This window comes from Chanodichthys erythropterus, chromosome 10 (assembly GCF_024489055.1).
Source record: "Chanodichthys erythropterus isolate Z2021 chromosome 10, ASM2448905v1, whole genome shotgun sequence".
Classification (NCBI taxonomy): Eukaryota; Metazoa; Chordata; class Actinopteri; order Cypriniformes; family Xenocyprididae; genus Chanodichthys; species Chanodichthys erythropterus.
In genome coordinates, this window is record NC_090230.1 from 24,002,167 (window position 1) to 24,015,148 (window position 12,982).

At 36.1% G+C, this 12,982-nt stretch overlaps 1 protein-coding gene across 2 annotated transcripts in view; it reads right to left on the reverse strand.

Annotated features, from left to right (window-relative positions):
• LOC137027975 (SLAM family member 9-like) overlaps positions 1 to 7,325 on the reverse strand; it is a 43,833-nt gene extending 36,508 nt beyond the window's left edge. Inside the window, exons 1-4 of one of the 2 annotated variants that reach the window (XM_067396638.1) lie at positions 7,263 to 7,325; positions 5,643 to 5,969; positions 2,883 to 3,173; positions 1,502 to 2,748 (exon numbers count right to left, since the gene is read on the reverse strand). In XM_067396638.1, the coding sequence (XP_067252739.1) occupies positions 2,621 to 2,748; positions 2,883 to 3,173; positions 5,643 to 5,969; positions 7,263 to 7,305 (789 nt within the window). In that variant the 5' untranslated portion in view covers positions 7,306 to 7,325 and the 3' untranslated portion in view covers positions 1,502 to 2,620. Of the gene's footprint in view, positions 1 to 1,501; positions 2,749 to 2,882; positions 3,174 to 5,642; positions 5,970 to 7,262 lie in introns of those variants that run through there. The other variant, XM_067396637.1, reaches the window with a different exon arrangement.
• Positions 7,326 to 12,982: the final 5,657 nt, after the last annotated feature.

Here is a 12,982-nt window from a genome sequence, read left to right on the forward strand (position 1 = left end):
TTGTCACCATTGTTGAGGATCATATGCAGAATCTTGATGTCTGTGTGAATCTACATGATACTGTCTGAATAATTTCTGCATAAGGATAAAAACTTTCATAATTTCAAAGTAGGACAGGTTCTCCTGCATTATGTCTAGATGAATGATAACACAACATTCAAAGATTTGTGAATAAGACCACTGTATGACTTTATATCATCATCAATAATCAAGCATCCAAACCAATTTGATCAGACTTTAATTTTCTCACAATTTTGTATTGTACCAAATGCTTTAGAAAAACACAGTTACAAAAATTGGAGAAAAACTAAAGTCAATTTGTCAAGGGTCAGGAGCCCAACTAAAACAAGCGCTTACCTCCATAACGGTGACATTTATAAATTTTGATAAAACATCTACACTTCATTAAGAAGATGTGTATGAAAGAAACAAAGAAACAAAAACTTTTATTAGTCAATTTAGCTCTAATTTTCAATTCATGTTTTTGAAAAGGGCAGCAGGGACATTCTGAGAACATTTCTAAATAAAGTATGGTTCCCTAAACGTTCAGAGAACGTCTTGAATGTTCCCTGAAGGTCCGCCAAATAACGTCCCCCAAACCTTTAAAGAACTCCACATCGTGACCGTCTCTGAACATAATGGGAACGTTACTCAACACCAGTGGGGACGTTCTGAGAATGTTCTGGGAACGTAAAATTTCTAGCGGGGTAACCTGTCACCTAGTAACGTTCCCAGAACGTTCAGAGACGGTCACGATGTGGAGTTCTTTTAAGGTTTGGGGAACGTTATTTGGTGGACCTTTAGGGAACATTCAGGATGTTCTGGGAATGTTTAGGGGACTATCACTATAGGACGTTCTGATAACTTCCCAAATGTCCTCTTTGTAACATTCATGCATGACCATAAAATAACCAAAATGGAACGTTCCCCTAAACTCATATCGGGAACGTTATTAAATGATCAACAGAGGACCGTGTGGGAACGTTCTGTTAATGTCCCAAATATTCTCTTTGTAACGTTCTTTTTTTGACCATAAAATAACCAAAATGGAACGTCCCCCTAAAGTCATATAAGGAACCTTGAACTGCAGCACTTTCATTACATTCATTATATATATATACTAGTTTAATTAGTGACACTTAGCCTATATTTTAAAAACTTTATGGCAACAATATGGCAACATTTTATTTTGAATAGGGCAACATTTGTATTTTTAAACCTTTATTTTAATATGGAAACATAACACCTCATTCTACAATATTTCTGTGATTAAATCGCTGACTCCTCCCCATCAGCCAATCACTGTGTGTATAGTCCATAGCAACAAGGTCAGCCCCGCCCTTACTCTTAGCTTAAGACTTCAGTCTATTCCTTAGTAAAAGTTGGTCTCAGCAGCTTTGTGAATAGGTTTTAAGAGAAAACTCTTAGCTAAGAACTTTTACTGCTATTTAGGAGAACTCTTAGTGGTAAGATAAAATGTTTTGTGAATACGGCCCCTGAACTCTAAAAAAAAAAAAAAAAAAAATGTATTGTAAAAGCTGATCTTGTGCTGTAGAATCACAGTGCTGCTGTAATCAATAATGTAAATCTAACTCAGAGATTGATTATGTAAAAACATAAACAACACCTGATCATCTTTTAACTTTGCTTTTCTGGTTGGTTTTAATGCAGTTAAAACTGCCCAAACAAAATCTAATACTAAAAAGTCAAGGGTCAAGAGCTCAACTAAAACAAACCCTGACCTCGATGATGGTAACTTAAAAATTGTGATTTTCTCCTTTGGTGATTCTGCTTTTTATCATCAGGTGTCTTATAATGCTCAATCATCACTCAATTAATCACTTAATTATCTCATTAATGCTTCAGTGGATGAGATAAAAATATGGCAGGACTTTTACTTTCTGACCCCTGGAATGTCCACCTCTGCTACTAACTCAGAGTCTCGTAGCCATGAACTAGCTCACGTTACATCTTGCATGTAAAATATCTACACAGACATATAATAAACATAACTTAACTTTGATGAGTGTAACTACAAAGCAGGAATTGCCATAACAAAAATAAAGTAAAAAAAAAAGTTATTTCTTACATCAAAATTAGATTTTCTGCTCTAGAATCAGTTGTGTCGGCTCTACTTTCCCGCATGTGGAATAAGAACTAAACTGAGCATTAGTGAAATGAATCAGGTGATTTGTAACTTGTTCCTGATTGGAGAAATTGGAAGTTTTACAACTAATCAGTGTTACAACCATCCCCGATCTCCCCCTATATCAGTTTGATAGTAATATTCAGTTTTCAGTTCAATTCCACAATGATTTATTGGTGTGACAAATATGTTTAAATTTGTATTTGTGGGGTTGCTGCATATAATTATAAAACAAAATAAAAATACCAACATCACATAAATTAAGACTCACTGAAAACAGTATAATTAACAGAGAAATGTAAAATGGATGGTATTAGAATAAAATTAAATAAAGATTTTAAGATCCAGTTCAGAGGAAAGCAAAGCCTTGTTTCGCCATCAATGAACAATTAGACAAGCATATTTTTTCATCTTTTCTAATTAAAACTCCAATATATGTCACAATATTTATAATATCTGTTCTGTTTTCTTCAATTAACCTCTTGTAGCTCTGACGTCATTGACCAGAAGAACAGCAGCAGCCGCAGCAGCCACGCCCATCAGAGCAGTGACGACCAATCGGAGCACAGCTTCAACAGAATCACAACAATGGGTGTGTGCTTCTGAAAAAACAAACAATGATAAAATAAAATTGAGATTTTCAACAAGATGACTTTAGCTGCCACAAACTCAATTAAAAAAAAAATCAAAGTAATTCAGTGAATATTATCGTATAAATGCATCAGCTCTGCCGTACCTGCACATGTGTGACAGAGGTGAGTGATGTCCAGATGTCTCGTCTGGTTGCTGATGGGATTGTTCAGCACACAGCTGTAGGTGTTTTTATCCTGATATTCCACCTCCAGAGGTAGAGAGAGACTGATGCTGAGATCAGACACACTGATGCTGGACAATAAACTGTTTCCTTTGTACCAGGAGAGCATCACATGACTCACATTCACAGCTGAACACACCAATGAACAATTTGATGATGATGATGAAGAACATTGTGAAGAGTTACTGCTGATGACAGGAACAGGCAGACGAGCTGAAAAACATTAGAATAAACCATGTGTTAAAGGATTAGTTCACCCAAAAATGAAAATAATGTAATTTATTACTCACCCACATTCCGTTCCACACACATAAGACCTTCATTCATCTTCGGAACACAAATTAAGATATTTTTGATGAAATCCGATGGCTCAGTGAAGCTTTTTATAGACAGCAATGCCGCTGAACTTCTCAAGATCCATAAAGGTACTAAAAACATTTAAATCAGTTCATGTGTGTTCAGTGATTCTACACAAATATTTTAATAGAATATTTTTGTGTTAAAAAAATCTAAATGATGACTTTTTAATTATCTAGTGATGGCCGATTTCAAAATACTGCTTCAGAGTTTTATGAATCTTTTGTGTTGAATCAGTGGTTCTGATCACGTATCAAACCACCATCACTTTTGTGCTCCAAACCGCTGAATCGATTCGTAAAGCTCAGAAGCTTCATGAAGCAGTGTTTTAACATCAGCCATCAGTAAATATTAAGAAGTCATTATATTTTGTTTTTTTTTTTGGCACACCAAAAGTATTATTGTCACTTTATAATATTGAACCACTGTACTCACATGAACTGATTTAAATATGTTTTTAGTACATTAATGGATCTTGAGAGAGAAAATGTTATTGCTCCCTGAAGGCCTCACTGAGCCATCGGATTTCAACAAAAATATCTTCATTTGTGTTCCGATGATTAACGAAGGTCTTACGGGTGTGGAACGACATGAGGGTGAGTAATAAATGACACAATTTTCATTTTTGGGTGAACTAACCCTTTAACCTCTTAACTGTCACGATCCCGTTGGTGGGACGTCTCCCAGCCAGCACACCCATCTAGGGCCCACATGGTTTAGCCCAGATGAAATGAACATTGTTCAGAGTGCACACTACACACTAATGTAACACTGAATCAGTGTTGGATTTAATGAGATAATTAAGTCATTAATTAAGTGATGATTGAGAATTATTGAAGATAGCAGAAAAAATCGAAACACTAGAACTACAACTGACTTCAGCCGCAGCCTTAGATAAAAGAAGACATTAAATCTATCTAGATCTCAGCAGAGGATTAAACAACTCCATATACAGAAGCTCTTATTGAGAATTAAGAGAGTTTTTTTGTTGTTGTTGATTTTTTATGGAAATTTGTTTGGGTTTTTTATGTCACCATCATGGTGATCAGTGTTTACTTTAGTTGGGTAGTTTGACTTGTCTTTGTAATGTTAGAGTTTCTCTGACTGCTGTAGCTGAGGTAGTTATAACAAGAAAAACAAGAGAAAACACAATCAGATGCTTCATGATAAGAACATCATCATTATGTAGTGGCTTGATTCACTGATCTTATGACTGAGTTTAATATGAGCAATGTCTTACAAATTTTGTTTTATTGTGTTTCAGCACAGTTTTAATCAGAAAATCTGGATGAGTTTTAAAACAGATTGTACACCAAGCACATTAAACTACAGTGAGGTTTACTCACAAACATCAAGAATCAGCCTATGAATCTCAACAATGGTGACATACTTTTTTTTTTTTTTTTTTGTGGCATGAAGCATGTCACCATGTGTTTTAAAACTCATTCAGCTTTTCTGATTAAAACTGTTTTATCATTGTATTTCTAAAAGAGTCAACACAAACTTGTTTAAGCCACTACATGACAATTATATTCTTATCATAAAGCAGCTGATCACATTTTCTCATCATTATTGCCATAAAAAAAACAGCTACAACAACCAGAGAAAAACTAACACTAATAAAGTCAAGAGTAAAACTGCCTAACTAAAGCAACGACTGACCTCGATCACGGTGACATCAAACAAAACTATTATTTTCAACAAATCAACATCTAAACCTCTGGTAATTCTCAGTAACAACTTTTGTAGATGTATGTCAGAAATAAAGTCAGTCTGGTTAGTAATAAGTGAAGCTGGTAATGCTGTTTGTGGAGTTGTTGAATCAGATCTTCAGAGATTTAATGTCTTTTATCTTCAGCTGATTTCATCGAAGGCTGTGGCTGAAGTCGTAGTTCTTGTTGTTTCTCTGTCCTTCTGTGATTCTGCTCATTATCACCTAATTATCTCATTAACTCCGGCATGTTTCTGTGTTACATTTAATAGCCTGTAGTGTTCACACTGAGTAGTGTTCATTTCATCTGGACTAAACCATGTGCTAAACATGGGTGTGCTGGTTGGGAGGCGTCCGGCCAGCGGGACTGTGACAGTTAAGGGGTTAAGAAGAGTCTGTGAAGTCATTCATTGATTGTTTACTGCGATGTCAGATTTTTTTAAAATTGCACTGTTTGAGATTACAACATGGCTGTAATAAGAAGAAAAACATTCAGTAGGTTGAAAAATAAAAGTCATAAATGTGTATCTCAGATTTTATAATCTCAAAAATTCAAAATCAAAAATTTAAGATAAACTTTAAAACTGTAATAATAAAAAAGATATTAAACTCACCATAGACAGTGAGATTGAAACTCTTTCTCACACTGCTGGTCTGTAGTTGATAATCTCCAGCATGTTCAGTTGTGATGTTTGTGATGGTCAGAGATCCAGTTTGATGATCCAGTTTCAGTCTGTCTCTGAATCTCCCATCAAGAACATCATCATATACAGTGAATCTGTCCTCCAGTACATTGATTTCAGCTATTAAAGTGTTATTAGTTTCAAACCTCCACAGAATCAGATCATCATCATCTATTTCAGTAAGATCAGAGTTTAGAGTGACTGAATCTCCCTCCATCACTGACACTGACTTCACTGCATCTCTATCAGCAAACACTCCTGAAGAACAGATAGTCACAGATTAAGTGTCCCAAATAACTTAAATAGACCCGTTTTGTAACTGTAATGAAGAGCAGCAGCACAGACACAATCAGTTGTGATTTTTTTTTTTTGATGTGTTATTTTTAATTATCTGGCACTGTTAGCACAATACAGGTGGATCTGTGGGAGGAGCCTCAGGGGTGATTGTCTCATTTTAAATCTGATTGGCTCCTTCACTGCTTCTGCTGTGAAGTATGAAGGGTCATAGGAAGCCAAATAGTGCAAATCAGGGCCCGTATTTATCAATCTTCTCAAAGTGCCATTTTAGTCTTAAGTGCTGAGAATTCATGAAATGTACTCCTACTTTCAAACTTAAGTATAAAAGCAAGTTATCAAATTTCTTAAAGCTAAGATTTACTCTCCCAGTTATTAAGACAGCTCGAGAGGTCTCTCAAGTGGTTTGGAGTTGCCAGAAGGGGCTTGTGATGTCACTGAGGAGACAGAGATGTGTACAAATCTTTCAGGGGAGCAAGAAGGTTTTTGAAATGTTTGACAAAGAGCAGTTAATCAAACGGTATAATTTGGACAGAGCAGGCATCATCTTTGTCAGCACTGATTAACGGGGTGTGGCCGCAGGCTACAATCATCTCATTGATGTAACTGCTTTATTTACACTGCATGCATGTTGAGGAATAGTTTAAAAGAGGATGACCTTTTCCACCCGAAGTGATATATCATTTTTATTATTAAGCACAAAGTGTGTAAAATAAACTGTTAAAAGGATTTTATGATCACTATGATAGTGTTTTATTCTGTGTTGTCATCATTCAGGTTGGATTTCATGTACGTTTTTTTTAACAAAGCAGCTGATATTGCCATAGAAACTAGCGGACTGCCGACTCACTTTCACCACAAAATGGCGGAAATGCAGGGCTGCTGCTGCTGGGCGCCAATGGACGTTCTTTTGAGTTTCACTTCTTGTTAGTGTATATTCTTTGCTGACACTTAAGATTTAGTTCAGCTTTGAGCCAAGAATTTTTTAACTCTTAAGTCAATTCTTAGCAGTGTTCTTGTGAGTAATTCTCAGAGGCTTGATAAAGCCATTGAAAAATGCACTATTGTTTCTCAGAGATAAATGCTAGGAGTAAAATGCCCAAAGGAACAGTCCTAAACACTGCTGATTTTACTTTGTATTTGCCCATGTGAAAATAGCATCTTCAATCTAGGAAATCATCTGGCTGATTTAAAAATGACTTTATGGCTCTGTAAAGCAAGAAGTGATGTGTTAAAAAGAATATGATTATAACTCACCAACCAGACGCCACAAGCAGAACAAAACAAACATGTGAACCATTTTCAGATAACAGCACTTGAAATATGTGAACACTTCACTGACAGATCATGAACTAACAGAACTGTGTTAAACTGTGAGATAATGTTGCGTGTGATTCTTCCACCAATAGCATTTGACCACAACCCACTCACTGCACATGTGCAGATACTCTTGCGTACTCTGGCTATAAATATTCCTCTATCCCTACTGTTTCTTATAGCAGACTGGACGTTGCATATCTCTTTCAGTTATAAAACTGACCTTTGATTATAAAACTGACATCTTTTTTATTAGTATTTTTCCATTAAAATTGTGAAATAGTCTTGATGGTCAGAATGGTCACTAATGGTTTGAGACTGTTTTCTTATCGTGCATCAGCCGATCACATTCACACAAACGCACTAAAATGCAGAAGACGATTTTTTTTCACACAACAGATCAAACCGCATCTCAGTATAGATGTCAGAGGTTTCACTTTGACTCACAATCTGAGCTGCTCGAGTCTCACATGCATTCAAGTGAATCACATTCATATATGATCTGTGGTTCTCGTGTGCTTTGTTCTGTTATATGTTTTTGCATCAGTTAAGATTCATTCCAATGCTCTGAATTTGAAACCTGCTGCTCATAAATCACATTATTTGATCAACAATTGTTTAATCAAATCAATTTAATCACTAGAGAATATGTGCTGCTTGCAACACTTTTTACGGGATAAAACTGTTGTTGAATACTGAAAAAGAAGAGGTATTACTAGCTATGTCACCACTTTGAAACAAGTAAGTGAGGACGTGCATGTGTGACGTAGACACCAGTGGTGAAGGGTAATCAACACACAACCTTCCCAGCTAACAAAAAGGAGTTGTCAGAACGTTTTGTTAACATTCTCTTTAAGTTATGAAAACGTTATTTCGGAATGTTTTTTTAAACGTTCAATACGTCCAGTTTTTTTAATGTATCAAGAACGTTTTTTCTTGGTTTATGTGAACGTTAGAGGAACATTCCATTCTATAATTTTGGAAATGTTATAAAAACGTTATTTTCTGAACGTTTAAAACACCCTGCCCCGCTAGAAATTTTACGTTCCCAGAACATTCTCAAAACGTCCCCACTGGTGTTAAGGACGTTGTCTAGTAATCTTCCCAGAACCTTCAGAGACGGTCACGATGTGGAGTTCTTTTAATTTTTTTGAAATGTCTTATAAAAGACAACAAAAGAAAAGAACATGCATGAGCTAATGTAACTGCTGTATCACTGCATCAGTAACTACACAGTTACTGTCTTTAAATAAAGCAACATGCAGCAGATCATCAGTGTTTCTGGATCATCACTGACTGAAGCACAGGATCTACTCTCCAGCACAATGGTGACCCACAAAACTCAGATAACAGAAACAACATTAAACACTAACAGATCTCTCTAGATATCAGCATCTTCACATTACAAACCACTCTGACTTTGTTTCTTTCATACAAATCTTCTTAATGAAGTGTTGATGTTTTATCAAATTTATAAATGTCACCGTTATGGAGATTATACAGATTAACTCTGAACATCACAAAACAAGCTACTAAAGTCACAAAAAAAGATTTTTGTTTAGTGTCACCATCGTTGAGGATCATTCGCTGATTCATGATGTCTGTGTTAAAGTTATAAAAAAAAATAAAAAAAACTCTGCTCAAAGCCCTTGTCTGTATAAAGAATTAAATATAAAAAAAGCTTTAATAAAGCTAACATTTGACATATTCACAGTTTGAGACATTGGTGATGATCAGTGAATCACCAGCACTTACCAACCCAATTCATCTGAACAGTATTTCTCTTGCATTTATTGCTATAACTAACATGTCTTAATAACACAGTTAAAGCAGCCAAAGAACATTATTTGTCAAGAATCAAGAGCCCATCTAAAGCAAACGCTCACCTCTATAATGGTGACTTCAAACTTTATTATTTTCTATAAAACACACACGTAGAAGGCGATGTTCTCGTGACCTTGTTCAACTTTGCCTAAAAGTTCTCTAAAAGTGACAAAAATTCTGACATTTTACAGAACATTTGTGACATAAACATCCTCTTTTGGTAATGAAAGTGCTGCAGTTCAAGGTTCCTTATGACTTTAGGGGGACATTCCATGGAATGTCCCCCTAAATGTGTTAAAAAGTAACACTGAAGCAGTGTTAAAGTTAATGAGATAATTGATTGATGATTGAGTGATGATTGACAATTAGTGGAGACACCTGATGTTAATAAGCAGAATCACTGAAGGAAAGAGAGAAAAAAGGTGTTAATTAATGTTTTATGGAATGTTTCATTTCAAGTCACCATGAAAGAGGTCAGCGTTTGCTTTAGTTGGGCTGTTGACTCTTTACCTTTTGTTATTAACTTTTTCTGATTGCTTTAACTTTGTGTTTGTAAAGCACATTTGTAATCATCAGAGAAAATTTTTGAAAATAATTTGATGGTGAATCATCATGCGATGGCCTGATTTTGTTTAGAGTCTAAATCTCTGATTGTGTGCTTGATGTGTAGCTTTAGTATTAATGATTGTAATCCTGTGATTTTACAGCTTGAGATCCAACAATAGTATGAACTTTTTTTTTTTAAGAATAATACATTATGAACTGGAGCTTCAGTGTTTAAACACACAGACATCAAGAATCAGCATCTGATTCTCAAGAACGGTGATGATAAATAAATACAAAATACTGACAAACAGATCAACTCTGAACATCACAAAACAAGCTACTGTCACAAAACAACAGAAAAATAAAGCAAACATGATCAATCTACGAAAATTACAGGACAATTCAGCTGCATAATTTATTCATGCAGCAATGCATGATGGGAGCCATGGATGAGTTTTGATTGGTGGCTCCCATCATGCACTGCAACATGAAGCACTTTGTTTGATTGTCACCATTGTTGAGGGTCATATGCTGATTCTTGATGTCTGTGTGTGTTTAAAAAAAAAAAAACCTTCAGATTATAAAAGCTCTGCTGGATCTCAAACGGTAACAGAGATTTACTAGAAAGAAATAATATAACATCTATATCACCAGTTAAAGGTAATAGAGAGGATTTTTTCGTCGACTGAGAATCCAAAGACTGTTACTGAGTTTTTGAAATGAGCGCATGCGTAAGAACAACCCCCCTCCTTCACAGCTCATTTCAAAGGAACGCCTCCCAAAACTCGTAAACACTTGTATTGGAACACGAGTGTTTATCACCAGCATTCGCTGTGTTGTGTTAGTGGATTCATTATGTCGGACTCACCGCAGGTAACTCATAATCTGCAGTTGTTACTCCTGTCTCCTGACAAAAACTCTGCATGCAGCGCCTGTGGAGTGTGGAAAGTTACTGGACAGCGCAGCCGCGCTCGTCTCTCACAAGGAACGTCATGGCAGTGATTGACAAGCCAGAGGGCCAATCGTTTACGAGATTGGCTGATGTTTTTAAGGCCCTACCTCATGCACAGATGATGTATATTGATATTATTACTTTCAGTGCACCTAATAAATAGTCTTTTATCAGTTAGTAAAGACAGTTTCAAGTAATATTGCAAAAATGTATGAAACAAAACATCCTCTTTAGCACCTTTAACACTGGATGTCACCAATGAATCTGGCCATTTCACAATGATAAAACACAAACATTATGACTGTGCTTCCCAAAGCATTGTAAACCTAAATTGATCAACTTTGGCTCACAGCACTTTTGGGAAACACAGCTCAGATCATAGTTTCTCTGGCCATAACAAATGTGCTTTACAAACACAAAGTTGGATAATGTAAATTAAATAAATTAATGTTAATAGAGTCAAGAGCCCAACTAAAGGAAATGCTTTTCACCATCATGGTGACTTCAAACTAAACTTTCATTCAAACATTAACATCTAAACATCTGTTAATTCTCAATAAGAACTTTTGTGGACTGTCAGTAATATTCTATTGTGTTTTACTGTAATGATTATTTTAGGTTTTTAGTTTCTACTTTGTATTACATTTATTGTAGTTTTGTATTTTATTTGTTTGTAGTGCTTTGGGTTCCAGAAAAGCACATTATAAATAAAATGTATTATTATTATTATTTATTATTATTTTGTTGATGTATGACAGAAATCAAATCAAACTGGTTAATAATAAGTGTAATAATGTTACACTTATTATTAACATAATGTTACTCACCAGCAGCCATATCACCCTATAGCCCAAGACTGGTTGCCTACTGAAGCTAAGCAGGGCTGAGCCTGGTTAGTACCTGGATGGGAGACCTCCTGAGAAAACCAGGTTGCTGCTGGAAGAGGTGTTAGTGAGGCCAGCAGGGGGTGCTCACCCTGTGGTCTGTGTGGGTCCTAACGCCCCAGTATAGTGATGGGGACACTATACTGTCAAAGAGCACCGTCCTTCGGATGAGACGTTAAACCGAGGTCCTGACTCTCTGTGGTCATTAAAAATCCCAGGATGTCCTTCGAAAAAGAGTAGGGGTGTAACCCCGGCATCCTGGCCAAATTTGCCCCTTGGCCTCTGTCCATCATGGCCTCCTAATCATCCCCATATACTGATTGGCTTCATCACTGTCTCCTCTCCACCAGTAAGCTGGTGTGTGGTGGGCGTTCTGGCGCAATATGGCTGCCGTCGCATCATCCAGGTGGATGCTGCACATTGGTGGTGGTTGATGAGATTCCCCCTTCAATATGTAAAGCGCTTTGAGTGCCCAGAAAAGTGCTATATAAATGTAAGGAATTAATTAATTAAGTTTAATGGCTGGAAGTCAGTTGTAGTTGTTGTGTCTCTCTCTTTTTCTCTTGTTGTTTCTTCAGTGATTCTGCTTATTATCATCAGGTGTCTCCACTAATTGTCAATCATCACTCAATCATCAATCAATTATCTCATTAACTTTAACACCGCTTCAGTGTTACTTTTTAACACCCGGCAAGATGGACTCATATGTTCACTTTGGGTGTTAATTTAACACTGGGGATTTTGCTGTGAATAACGCGATAAAGACGTTTCAAGAACGTTGTTATGAGAACTTTTTTGCTCAACATTACGAGAACATCGGTCAAGTACAAATAACGTGATAAAGACGTTACAAGAACATTATGAGAACGTTTTCGCTCAACATTACGAGAACATCAGTCAAGTACAAATAACGTGATAAAGACGTTACAAGAACGTTGTTATGAGAATGTTTTCGCTCAACATTTCGAGAACATCAGTCAAGTACAAATAACGTGATAAAGATGTTTCAAGAACGTTGTTATGAGAACGTTTTTGCTCAACATTACGAGAACATCAGTCAAGTACAAATAACGTGATAAAGACGTTACAAGAACGTTGTTATGAGAACGTTTTCGCTCAACATTTCGAGAACATCAGTCAAGTACAAATAACGTGATAAAGACGTTACAAGAACGTTGTTATGAGAACGTTTTCGCTCAACATTACGAGAACATCAGTCAAGTACAAATAACGTGATAAAGACGTTACAAGAACATTATGAGAACGTTTTCGCTCAACATTACGAGAACATCAGTCAAGTACAAATAACGTGATAAAGACGTTACAAGAACGTTGTTATGAGAACGTTTTCGCTCAACATTTCGAGAACATCAGTCAAGTACAAATAACGTGATAAAGATGTTTCAAGAACGTTGTTATGAGAACGTTTTTGCTCAACATTACGAGAACATCAG